Genomic DNA, 13,965 nt, shown 5'->3' with positions numbered 1-13,965 from the left:
TAGCCATGACTACTATATAATATACCTCCAGGTAACAACATAGCCATGACTACTATATAATATACCTCTACGTAACAACAAAGCGATGACTACTATATAATATACCTCCAGGTAACAACATAGCCATGACTACTATATAATATACCTAATGGTAACAACATAGCCATGACTACTGTATAATATACCTCTAGGTAACAACATAGCCATGACTACTATATAATATACCTCCAGGTAACAACATAGCCATGACTACTATATAATATACCTCCAGGTAACAACATAGCCATGACTACTATATAATATACCTCTAGGTAACAACATAGCCATGACTACTATATAATACTATATAATATACCTCTAGGTAACAACATAGCCATGACTACTATATAATATACCTCTAGGTAACAACATAGCCATGACTACTATATAATATACCTCTAGGTAACAACATAGCCATGACTACTATATAATATACCTCTAGGTAACAACAAAGCCATGACTACTATATAATACTATATAATATACCTCCAGGTAACAACAAAGCCATGACTACTGTATATTCAACTACTGTATATTCCAAACCACAAAGTCAAAGGGAACAAAATGCAAGCAGCAAACTGAGAACCATAATATAAAGGCTCATAACTCACATACACACAGTAATGTTTGTTTTGAAAAACAGGTTTTAATAAGCTTAGACAATCATGTTCAGGTTAAAGCAACGTTTATATGAACTAAAGTTCAGGAAGTTTAGCAGCAGAAAGATATTTGGTAGAGGAGGTGTTACTACTGGGTTTGATTCCTTCCTTGTCTGTGAAGATTTACGAACTTGAATGAAAACAAACTGTTGTCTATTAGAAGATGTCCCACAACTAAATTCAAGATTCATTTGTGAACAGAGGATCAGTATTGATTTTGGTGGGTTGTTTATTTTTTACAATAGCATACTCATACTGGGTACTAACACCAAAAACAACCTCTACCTGCATGCACAGACTACTCAAATAAACATAGAGGTATTGAAAACAGAGGTAGAAAACACTTACCAACACTTACTTGGTTCTCTTAATAAACTCACCATAAATACACTTTTACATAATTTGGCTATGAAATATACACTGCTCTCTCAAAATAGACTTTCTACAAAGCTATGACAAATGGAGATTTTAGTCATATTTCTCTCCCACATTAGTCAGTACCACTTCTGAACCTATGCAAATCAAACAAATACAAAGTAAAACAAAAATCTCATATTAAACATAAGTAAACTTTGTAACTTTTCTTCTCTTAGACTATATGTAGCATGCCTTATTAACTATAATGTAGCTAGACTTTTAATTGTGTCACAAAATGTCACAGTTGTTAAACAGATCATTTAAAACGTTTAAAATGCTGCCTCATTTTTTTTTGCGACAAATCGAAACTGTTCGATCCAGACACATTTAGAATTTGCCCCCCCCCCAAAAAACGATTGACGATAATTTTACATAACAATCCAATTTCAAGAATGCCTTCTGCAATCAAACTTGTTTCGCTGCCTCATGGTCTACCAATCGTCTGTTCCCACACACAGGCATACCATCACGTACGACCAGACACAGCACAAATTAAATATCCTATCTCTGGTATGTTCACAAGCATCATTCAACTATGGAATGTTGACCGTCAACATTCTCTAGCTGTGTACCTTGAAGAGAAAAAACAAAAACAATTTGAATTACATTTCAGAACATGTGGAAAGACCAACCCAAGCCAAGAAAATCCATCCCCCTTATAAAAAACACTTTCATTTCTCTCCACATTTAAGGTGTTTGTAGATTAAAAACAGAAACAATTCAGTTATGAACAGTGTGTACATTAGGTATTTTGAGACATTCACAAGCTCAAGGTTAAATACTCGCTGTTCTTTGTCTGTTGTATGAAAAGCTGCTACAGTATATTCAAATACATAGATCACACTATCGAAACATGACACAGAGGTCTTATACAGTTAATGTGTTACTGTACGAAAAAATATCCATAAAGCATCTTGGGTTAGGAGTGCTGATCTAGGGTCAGTCCTCCCCGACCCCCGTCCCCGTCCATGTGGTGTTGTTCATTATGATCCCAAAGTTCAAACTGATCCAAGATCAGAACTCCTACTGTGAGACTCTTTAAAAAGAACATGGGCCCCAGACTTCAAGGGTGAGCTGGTCAAAGGCATATCAGAGACAGTGTGGCCATGCTTGGCATGTGAGCTGGGATGTGTAGTCTGGGATGTGTAGTCTGGGATGTGTTGTCTGGGATGTGTAGTCTGGGATGTGTAGTCTGGGATGTGTTGTCTGGGATGTGTAGTCTGGGATGTGTAGTCTGGGATGTGTAGTCTGGGATGTGTTGTCTGGGATGTGTAGTCTGGGATGTGTAGTCTGGGATGTGTTGTCTGGGATGTGTAGTCTGGGATGTGTAGTCTGGCATGTGAGCTGGGATGTGTAGTCTGGGATGTGTAGTCTGGGATGTGTTGTCTGGGATGTGTAGTCTGGGATGTGTAGTCTGGGATGTGTAGTCTGGGATGTGTTGTCTGGGATGTGTAGTCTGGGATGTGTAGTCTGGGATGTGAGCTGGGATGTGTAGTCTGGGATGTGTAGTCTGGGATGTGTAGTCTGGCATGTGAGCTGGGATGTGTAGTCTGGGATGTGTAGTCTGGGATGTGTAGTCTGGCATGTCAGCTGGGATGTGTAGTCTGGGATGTGTAGTCTGGGATGTATAGTCTGGGATGTGTAGTCTGGGATGTGTAGTCTGGGATGTGTAGTCTGGGATGTGAGCTGGGATGTGTAGTCTGGGATGTGTAGTCTGGGATGTGTAGTCTGGCATGTGAGCTGGGATGTGTAGTCTGGGATGTGTAGTCTGGGATGTATAGTCTGGGATGTGTAGTCTGGGATGTGTAGTCTGGCATGTGACATGGGATGTGTAGTCTGGGATGTGTAGTCTGGGATGTGAGCTGGGATGTGTAGTCTGGGATGTGTAGTCTGGGATGTGTAGTCTGGGAAGTGTAGCTTGGCATTTGAGCTGGGATGTGTAGTCTGGGATGTGTAGTCTGGGATGTGTAGTCTGGGAAGTGTAGCTTGGCATGTGAGCTGGGATGTGTAGTCTGGGATGTGTAGTCTGGGATGTGTAGTCTGGGATGTGTAGTCTGGGAAGTGTAGCTTGGCATGTGAGCTGGGATGTGTAGTCTGGGATGTGTAGTCTGGGATGTGAGCTGGGATGTGTAGTCTGGGATGTGTAGTCTGGGATGTGTAGTCTGGGATGTGTAGTCTGGGATGTGAGCTGGGATGTGTAGTCTGGGATGTGTAGTCTGGGATGTGTAGCTTGGCATGTGAGCTGGGATGTGTAGTCTGGGATGTGTAGTCTGGGAAGTGTAGCTTGGCATGTGAGCTGGGATGTGTAGTCTGGGATGTGTAGTCTGGGAAGTGTAGCTTGGCATGTGAGCTGGGATGTGTAGTCTGGGATGTGTAGTCTGGGATGTGTAGTCTGGGATGTGAGCTGGGATGTGTAGTCTGGGATGTGTAGTCTGGGATGTGGAAGAAGAAGAAAATACAGACAGGGCGTGCTAACTTGACATATTTGGGTGGATAATTATACAGTCACTGCATGACAAAGCAGTCAGAAGCCATACATACTCTACCGACAACACACCTAGGTTCAAATACCATGTCTAACTCTTTCAAATGCTGTGAGTGTTTTCCTTAGCCTGCCTGGAGTGACAGATGGGTGGGGTTTGCCGTTTGGGGGCTGTTATTTTAGTCCATTAAATCAGGAAGCTCAATCAAACACCAATAAGGGTTTTTGAAATGATTTGAGAATAGTATTCCAACCCAAGTCTGTCTGACGGTGCACTAAGTTAAGTTCAGTAAATAAAAGAAGTGACTGTGACTGTGGACAAAAATAGCCAGGACACTGGTATGTGGGTGAGATGGTTGGTTAAACATAGACTTGAAACACCGGGCTAGGACTGACAGGTGCATTAGAACAGCTGCTAGACTAGCACACACTTCCCCCTTTAATGAGGACACCATAACAAATAGGCATTTACACAACTCTGAAAACCCAGATTAAACATCCTCACTAATAACAAATTCACTGTAGGTAGGACATCTGGAACGCTCATTGTATTTTTAAAGTAAATGTAAACGAATGAGAAAATATTTTAGAGCGTATGCTTTATAAATTAACTATTGCCTTTAAACATTTTTTTTGTGGGGAAAAGCATCTGTCACTCTAGAACTAGAACTCTATACTAGGTCTTCATTATCTGTCACTCTAGAACTAGAACTCTATACTAGGTCTTCATTATCTGTCACTCTAGAACTAGAACTCTATACTAGGTCTTCATTATCTGTCACTCTAGAACTAGAACTCTATACTAGGGCTTCATTATCTGTCACTCTAGAACTAGAACTCTATACTAGGTCTTCATTATCTGTCACTCTAGAACTATAACTCTATACTAGGTCTTCATTATCTGTCACTCTAGAACTAGAACTCTATACTAGGGCTTCATTATCTGTCACTCTAGAACTAGAACTCTATACTAGGTCTTCATTATCTGTCACTCTAGAACTAGAACTCTATACTAGGTCTTCATTATCTGTCACTCTAGAACTAGAACTCTATACTAGGTCTTCATTATCTGTCACTCTAGAACTAGAACTCTATACTAGGTCTTCATTATCTGTCACTCTAGAACTAGAACTCTATACTAGGTCTTCATTATCTGTCACTCTAGAACTAGAACTCTATACTAGGTCTTCATTATTCATTTACTTCTAATTGAGAAAAATCCCCATGGTTTGAGCTATTCACAAGACACGGGCACAGACATTAAATTATTTCACATATTCGGCATATTCCTTTAAATAATGAATTACACGTGTAGATATAATTATATTTTCAGAAAGATTCTACTAGGACTTATTTACAACATTATGTGGATTTTATTTATTTATTTGAGAGTTTTTAATTCAGCAAAATGTGCAAGATGCAGAGGTGGTTCTTGTTAAAAGATGAGCAAACAATTAACATATTAATAATTACATTTAGTAAAATACAAGATGAGAGTTGTATAAGAGTATAAGACATTTAAACTCAGGACCAATTGAGTCCCATGTTCATTTGACCTTTATTTAATTAGGCAAGTCAGTTAAGAAAATAAATCTTATTTTCAATGACGGCCTAGGAACAGTGGGTTAACTGCCTGTTCAGGGGTAGAACAACAGATTTCTACCTTGTCAGCTCAGGGATTTGAACTTGCAACCTTTCGGTTACTAGTCCAACGCTCTAACCACTAGGCTACCCTGCCACCCTATAATAAAGACCCGTGAGACAGACAGAGAGACAGAGACACAATGAGATGTCACAGGGGCAGAACCAGCTAGATTTATGCGGGAAAGGTACTATCCAATTAAATGTAAGTATCCACCCTATGTTCTCAGCTTCATGAAGACCTGTGTCCCCCAGAACAGGAGTCCATCTTTTCCATCAGAACTATGAGCACACTTATCTCCTGTTTTCTGAAGTTCTCCATTTTCAACATGCTCCTGTTTTCTGAACAGTTGTCATCTGAATTTCCTCTTCCAATCGATGAATTAGAGAAATGGCGTGTGATCTGTTGTTCGTCCCAGATCGATGTGATAAGGGGGTGGGGATGGAGGGTAGTTGTCTATAAGAAGACATTACCGTCTTTTGTCGGTGTAACTTGTCACTGTTCTGACCTGCTCAACATCGGGCCTCTCAACAAGCAAGCCACGAATCAGAAGCACAGCTGTTGCCGCGGTGACAGTCAGAATAGGGTTCCGTTCTATATCACACCCCTGAGGACGCAGAGAGAGAAGTCAGAGGTAGCATTTAGAGGTGTAAGCACACTTACTGTGAGACACACACACACACAAGCACTTAGTGCACCCATTAAATACACTCAGACACATTTTGGACATAGAAAAGAGTAAAATAATCTAACACTAATCTAGCAGTGATGTCATACTGGAGAACACTGTATGAAATGGCCCACCTGTCCCATGTCTGTCACCCAAAAATACTTGGTATGTTTTATGCATGTGCTGTATGTCTCACGATAAATGTGCCTTTGTAATTGGAAGTCTCTAGCTAGTAATTATTCAATTATACAAAAGTGTATTGCCACTCCTAGGTCAATTCTCAGGACTTGATCAAAACAAAACTCTGTTGACCTTTCCTGCAGTCGAATGATCATAGTGACCTCTAGTGGCCTCATGGGTGGAATGTCATTCATATTTTTCATAATTTTATAATTAATTTAAAAGAAAATTTTGCTGAGAATCTGGTGTATCAAAATCAAACGGTTTTGTTGTATTTCAGTCATCTGTGATGAATACTGAACAAAAATATAAATGCAACATGCAACAATTTCAAACATTTTACTGAGTTACAGTTCAAATAAGAAAATCAGTCAATGGCAATAAATGCATTACTCCCTAATTGATGGATTTCACATGACTGGGCAGGGGCGCAGCCATAGGTGGGCCTGGGAGGGTATTGGCCCAACCACTTGGCCCACCCACCCCTAGCCAATCAGAATACGTTTTTCCTCACAAAAGGTCTTTATTACAGACAGAAATACTTCTAAGCACCCCCATCCCCCTCCTCAGACGATCTTGCAGGTGAAGAAGCCAGATGTGGAGGTCCTGGGCTGGCGTTGTTACATGTACTGCAACGTTGGAGGTGGTTTATGGTAGAGAAATTAATATTAAATTCTCTGGCAACAGCTCTGGTGGACATTCCTGCAGTCAGCATACCAATTGCACCCTCAAAACTTGAGACATCTGTGGCATAGTGTTGTATTACAAAACTGCACATTTTAGAGTGATCTTGTATTGTCCCCAGCACAAGGTGAACCTGTGTAATGATCATGCTGTTTAATCAACTTATTAATATGCCACACCTGTCAGGTGGATGGATTATCTTTGCAAAGGCGAAATGCTCACTAACAGGGATGTAAATAAATTTGTGCACAACATTTGAGAGAAATACCTTTTTTGTTTACGTAGAACATTTCTGGGATCTTTTATTTTAGCTCATGAAAAATGGGACCAACACTTTACATGTTGCGTTTATGTTTTTGTTCAGTATATATATATATTGGGATGCAAACTAAAAATGGAATACATTTCAACTCTATATCTGACATGGTACAGCCCATAACCATGTTTGTGAGGTGTTCACTTTTGTTTCAAAGTAGATTTCTTAAAGATCACCAAGAAACACTCTGGGCGACCCTGATTTAGCCCACTGCAGTAAAAGGTTCATCTGTAAGAAAGGCCCTGAGACTTTAGGAATACTTTACTTGACTATCTAATTTTACTTTACTGAACTACATACAGTAATATCTATATATTAGATACGTAGCCAAAGTGCAGACGACCGACAGACAGAGAAGTATCCTTCCTCCTACCTTGCTTTCTGTGACGCCAGCTCGGACAACCAGCACCAAACCACTCCCAATATTACAATTATTCCTATGAAGGGGACGGAGAGAACAGGAGACTCAGACGAATGGATGTAGCTCTGGATGAAGGGAAGAAAACGTGGGACGGATGGATGGAGATGGGAGGGAGGAATGGAGATGGGAGGGAGGAATGGAGATGGGAGGGAGGAATGGAGATGGGAGGGAGGAATGGAGATGGGAGGGAGGAATGGAGAGAACGAGGGACGGGTGGATGGAGATGGGAGGGAGGAATGGAGATGGGAGGGAGGAATGGAGATGGGAGGGAGGAATGGAGAGGGAGGGAGGAATGGAGATGGGAGGGAGGAATGGAGAGGGGAGGGAGGAATGGAGATGGGAGGGAGGAATGGAGATGGGAGGGAGGAATGGAGATGGGAGGGAGGAATGGAGATGGGAGGGAGGAATGGGAGAACGAGGGAGGGTGGATGGAGATGGGAGGGAGGAATGGAGATGGGAGGGAGGAATGGAGATGGGAGGGAGGAATGGAGAGGGAGGGAGGAATGGAGATGGGAGGGAGGAATGGAGAGGGGAGGGAGGAATGGAGATGGGAGGGAGGAATGGAGATGGGAGGGAGGAATGGAGATGGGAGGGAGGAATGGAGAGGGGAGGGAGGAATGGAGAGGGGAGGGAGGAATGGAGATGGGAGGGAGGAATGGAGAGGGAGGAATGGAGAGGGGAGGGAGGAATGGAGATGGGAGGGAGGAATGGAGATGGGAGGGAGGAATGGAGAGGGGAGGGAGGAATGGAGATGGGAGGGAGGAATGGAGATGGGAGGGAGGAATGGAGATGGGAGGGAGGAATGGAGATGGGAGGGAGGAATGGAGATGGGAGGGAGGAATGGAGATGGGAGGGAGGAATGGAGATGGGAGGGAGGAATGGAGAGGGGAGGGAGGAATGGAGAGGGGAGGGAGGAATGGAGATGGGAGGGAGGAATGGAGAGAACAAAATAATAAACGTTGACACCACAAAAACGAAACGTGATATGGCATAAAGGGGGAGGGAAGTCATGGCATGGACTTCAATGAGAGAGAGAGAGAGAGAGAGAGAGAGAGAGAGAGAGAGAGAGAGAGAGAGAGAGAGAGAGAGAGAGAGAGAGAGACAGAGAGAGAGAGAGAGACAGAGAGACAGAGAGACAGAGAGAGAGAGAGAGAGAGAGAGAGAGAGAGAGAGAGAGAGAGAGAGAGAGAGAGAGAGAGAGAGAGAGAGAGAGAGAGAGAGAGAGAGAGACAGAGAGACAGAGAGAGAGACAGAGAGACAGAGAGAGAGTAAGAGAGAGAGAGAGAGAGACAGAGAGAGAGAGTAAGAGAGAGAGAGAGAGTAAGAGAGAGAGAGAGAGAGAGAGAGAGAGAGAGAGAGAGACAGAGAGAGACAGAGAGAGAGAGAGAGAGAGAGAGACAGAGAGAGAGAGAGAGAGAGAGAGAGAGAGAGAGAGAGAGAGAGAGAGAGAGAGAGAGAGAGAGAGAGAGAGAGAGAGAGAGAGACAGAGAGAGAGAGAGTAAGACAGAGAGAGAGAGAGAGAGAGAGAGAGAGAGAGAGAGAGACAGAGAGAGAGAGAGTAAGACAGAGAGAGAGAGAATGGAATCAATAGATAAAGAATAGGTGTGATGTGTTTTCTGCAAAAACGTTCAGGTTTCCGCAAATGAAAACAAGAAATACAGCAAACACAGTCGCAAAAAAACTCACGCAGAGAAATGTGGAAGTCAGAAAACAGTTAGAAACAGTCAGAATGGACAACATACGTCCAAAAGCCTTGCAATAGATATGCCATATACCATTATTAATTCCTATCACTATGGTGAGCCTTGTGACCCGTGACCTCTAACCCCAGTGTGACGTCTCACCTGCCCCCCTCCAGCCAGCCTCTCCAACTCTGCCTTGCAGCGCAGTAGCTCCTCCTCCATCCCCGCCCTCTCCCTCTGGCTGCAGTCATATAGCACCTGTAGCTCCCTCAGCTCTGTCTTCAAACCGTCACACTGAGAGAGACAGAGTAGAGCAAACGATCTAATAATAATCTAATAATCACCTAAATGAAAGCTAGACAGTTCAGGGAGCATCGAAAATTCAAAAAACACTGGATAGAGGACATATTTTTCCAAATGTTTAGGGTGAGGAAATATATAACCAATTTTCATAACCAATCGGCCCTGGTTGATGACTGAATATGGCCCCTGAGGAAAAATTAGTTTGACACCCCTGGATCAATCCATCACATTTATTTAAAAAAAAAAGGAAAATAGTAGAGGCGGGGTTGTAGTGGAGCGGGTCGAGAGATTCAAGTTCATTGGTGTCCACATGACCAATGAACTATCATGGTCCAAACACACCAAGACAGTTGTGAAGAGGGCATGACAACACCTTTTCCCCCTCAGGACACTGAAAAGATTTGACATGGGTTCCCAGATCCTCAAAAAGTTATACATCTGCACTAATGGGGTCATATTGCACTTCCTAAGGCTTCCACTAGATGTCAACACTCTTTAGAACATTGTTTCAAGCTTCTATTGTAAAGGGGGAGCGAATAAGACCAGTCTCAGTAGTGGCTCAGTTGAAAGCCTTTAGTCGTTGATCGCGCGCGGCCGTCAGCACGAGCTTCGTTCCCTTTCCTTTCTAAAGACAAAGGAATTGTCCGGTTGAAACATTATTGAAGATTTATGATAAAAACATCCTAAAGATTGATTATATACATCGTTTGACATGTTTCTACGAACTGTAAAGGAACTTTTTTGACTTTTTGTCTGGACTTAGTGCCCGTGCCTTGTGCATTTGGATTGGTGAACTAAACACGTGAATGAAAAGGAGGTATTTGGACATAAAGATGAACTTTATCGAACAGAACAAACATTTATTGTGGAACTGGGATTCCTGGGAGTGCATTCCGATGAAGATCATCAAAGGTAAGTGAATGTTTATAACGCTATTTCTGACTTTTACTGACTCCACAACATGGCGGGTATCTTGTTTTGGTGGCTGAGCGCTGTACTCAGATTATTGCGTGGTGTGTTTTTGCCGTAAAGCTTTTTTGAAATCTGACACAGCGGTTGCATTAAGGAGAAGTGTATCTTTCATCAAAGTTTATGATGAGTATTTCTCTAAATTGATGTGGCTCTCTGTAAATTCGTAGGATGCTTTCGAGGCAAAACATTACTGAACATAACACGCCAATGTAAACTGAGATTTTTGGATATAAATATGAACTTTATCGAACAAAACATACATGTATCGTGTAACATGAAGTCCTATGAGTGCCATCTCATGAAGATCATCAGAGGTTAGTGATTCATTTTATCTCTATTTCTGCTTTTTGTGACTCTTCTCTTTGGCTGGAAAATAGCTGTATGTTTTTTTGTGCCTAGGCGCTGACCTAACATAATCGTATGGTGTGCTTTCGCTGTAAAATCTTTTTGAAATCTGACACGATGGCTAGATTAACAAGAAGTTAAGCTTTGATTTGGTGTATTGCACCTTTGAATATATGAAAGTTAAATATTTCTAAAAAGAAAATTCAGCTGATGTTTTCAAGGGGTTCCATTAGCCGTAACAGGTTGCCATAATATGCACTAGGTCTTTTATCAAATCGGGCTGTCACAACACAACTGATTGGTTTAAACGCATTAAGAAGGAAATAAATTCCACAAATGAACTTTGAACAAGGCATTCCTGTTAATTGAAATGCATTCCAGGTGACTACCTCATGAAGCTGGTTGAGAGACTGCCAAGAATCTGCAAAGCTGTCATCAAGGCTAAGGGTGGCACTTTGAAGAATCTCAAATATAGCATATATTTAGATTTGTTTAAAACTTGTTTTGGTTTCTACATGATTCCATATGTGTTATTTCATTGTCTTAATGTATTCACTATTATTCTACAATGTAGATCATAGTCAAAATAAAGAAAAACCCTTGAATGAGTAGGTGTGTCCAAACTACTGACTGGTACTGTATATACTAGGCGGTGTCAGAGGAAAGCCCAAAAAATTGTCAAAGATCCAGTCATCCAAGTCATAGACTGTTCTCTCCGCTACCACACGGCAAGTGGTACCGGAGCGCCAAGTCTAGGACTAAAAGGCTCCTTAGCAGCCTCTACCCCGAAAGCCATAAGACTGCTGAACAATTCATCAAATGGCCGTCAGGACTATTTACATTCACCCCCCCTGTGTTTTTACACTGCTGCTACTCGCTGTTTATTATCTATACATAGTCACTTTACAAATTACCTCGACTAACTTGTACCCTCGCACATTGACTCAGTACCGGTACTCCCTGTATATAGCCTCATTATTGTTATGTCATTTTAAAAAATTTTGTTTATTGAATAAATATTTTCTAAACTCTATTTCTTGAACTGTGTTGGTGAAGGGCTTGTAAAGTAAGCATTTGACGGTAAAGGTCTACACTTGTTGTATTCGGCGCATGTGACAACTACAATTTGATTTGATTTATTAACAAAGCCCTTTTTACATCCACAGATGTCATGAAGAGCTTCACAGTAACCTGGGTGATATACCTCAAAGAGAAAGCAGAAGGACAGTGGCAAACAAACAGTCCCTGGACGGAACACTTGTGGAACACCCTAGAACACAGGTCATGTAAACAGCAGGCCAGGTTAGTGCACTGTGTTGTGTTGTCCATTACTGCAGTACCTAAAAATAACTATTAGCCACTTGTGTGACAGGGTAGTCTGTGATTGGCCAGCTGCTTCTCTGATGTTTTATTATGCTACTGTGCTACGTGTGGTGTGTGAGTCACTCAATGTAGTTCTAAATGTGGTAGTGGGAGTCGCACTTGTCTCTGCCACAATGACCCGCCTAAAACCTCCTTGAACCACCTAATCGTTTCTTGCCACAGCAAAGCAGAAATTCAGTTGGCATCAATGACTACTGTTCCACCACTGTATCTTCTAATCATCTTCATCTTATGTACCTGTCTCTGTACCAGTGAGGCCTTCTCCTCAGCTTGTTTCAGCTGGTCCCTTAGTGAGAAGATCTCCCCAAATCCTCCATTCCAGCCGGTGGGGGTCATGGGCTTCCCATCGAACGAGATGTTCTTCTGAATGGACACGTCCTTCAGGCGGCAGTTGGTGCCTGTGCCCGTTGACTGGCAGTCTGCCATGGTCATGTAGCTCTCAGCCATGCCCCTCATCTCTGTGCCCACTCCGATCCCGGTGTCCTCTTCATCCTCCTTTAGGGACAGGTGGCTGTTGGAACTGGGATGGAGAGAGAGGAGACAAGACAATTACACATTTATAAAGTGATGAACAATAACAAGAAGAATAAAAACAACATTTTAAAATTTAAAAAAGAAGAACAAGAAGATCATCAAGAAAAAAATGAATAAGAAGAACCAGAACAAGAAGACAAAGATCAAGAAGATCACAAAGAAAATACGAAAAACATATTAAGAACAAAAACAAGGAGACAAAGAAGAAAAAGAATCTCAAGAACATAAAGAAGAACAAGAAACACAAGAACAATTTGAAGAAAAACAAGAAGAAGAACAACAACAACAAGAAAACCAAGAACAAGAACAAGAGAAACAAGAACAAAAATAACTAGAAGAAGAAGATTTTCTCACCTTGTCCTCTGCAGCTGTAGTCTCTCAGTCAGACGTCTGTTGTCATTCTTCAATGTCTCACACTCCTCCCTCAACGTGACACACTCCTGCTTCAGTGTTTCTACGTCTCCTGAACACACAGGACAGGTACAGGAGTCAGGACAGCACAGGACCATCACACCCCAGGGTCGTGTTCATTAGGTACGACCCAGGAGAAAATGGTCTGAAACAGAGTGAAATGGGGAGGTACTAGCAACACATCCTCCACAGGTTCAGCCACAGATAAACACTTTGCCGGTTTACATAAAGTATCAACTCTGAGTCTATACTCATGTGGCCTACCCCTCAAAACTATTCATCCTGTTGTACGTGCCCATGCACCTTATAAATAGTCAAGAGACACAATGAGAGACCCAGAAAAACAAAGACCTGGTGTGTGTCTACCTAACATCAGACTGGAATGTGACACCTATAAACCTGTGACCCAAACCTACGGGTGTAAAGTACTTAAGTAAAAATATTTTAAAGTACTACTAAAGTAGTTTTTGGGGTATCTGTACTTTACTATTTATATTTTTGACAACTTTTACTTCACTACATTCCTTAAGAAATGTATTTACTGTTTACTTCATACATTTTCCTGAAGAAATGTATTTACTGTTTACTTCATACATTTTCCTTAAGAAATGTATTTACTGTTTACTTCATACATTTTCCTTAATACTGAAACGTGCTCCTTACATTCTGAATGGACAGGACAGGACAAGGGCCCAACTCACACACTTTTCAAGTTAACCTCCCTGGTCATCCTATGCATCAGATGCTGGTTGTGTTATTGCTGGTTGCATCATAGTTAGCAGAGGCGGACTGGCCATCTGGCATTTCAGGAAAATGCCAGACGGC

General features: G+C 41.8%; 1 protein-coding gene across 10 annotated transcripts in view; it reads right to left on the bottom strand.

Moving 5' to 3' along the window:
- Positions 1-909: 909 nt before the first annotated feature.
- LOC118396075 (coiled-coil domain-containing protein 136-like) overlaps positions 910-13,965 on the bottom strand; it is a 61,391-nt gene continuing 48,335 nt past the window's right edge. For 9 of the 10 annotated variants that reach the window (XM_052466528.1, XM_052466529.1, XM_052466537.1 and 6 more), the window contains 5 exons: positions 13,084-13,192; positions 12,433-12,715; positions 9,355-9,486; positions 7,463-7,575; positions 910-5,846 (listed from right to left, as the gene is read on the bottom strand). In XM_052466528.1, coding sequence (XP_052322488.1) covers positions 5,834-5,846; positions 7,463-7,575; positions 9,355-9,486; positions 12,433-12,715; positions 13,084-13,192 — 650 coding nt within the window. In that variant the 3' untranslated portion in view covers positions 910-5,833. The remainder of the gene's footprint in view (positions 5,847-7,462; positions 7,576-9,354; positions 9,487-12,432; positions 12,716-13,083; positions 13,193-13,965) is intronic. The other variant, XR_008066948.1, reaches the window with a different exon arrangement.

The sequence above is a fragment of the Oncorhynchus keta genome, chromosome 17, assembly GCF_023373465.1.
Source record: "Oncorhynchus keta strain PuntledgeMale-10-30-2019 chromosome 17, Oket_V2, whole genome shotgun sequence".
NCBI lineage: Eukaryota > Metazoa > Chordata > Actinopteri > Salmoniformes > Salmonidae > Oncorhynchus > Oncorhynchus keta.
The sequence above is the reverse complement of the archived record's forward strand: the minus strand, read 5'-3'. Positions and strand labels throughout refer to the sequence as shown.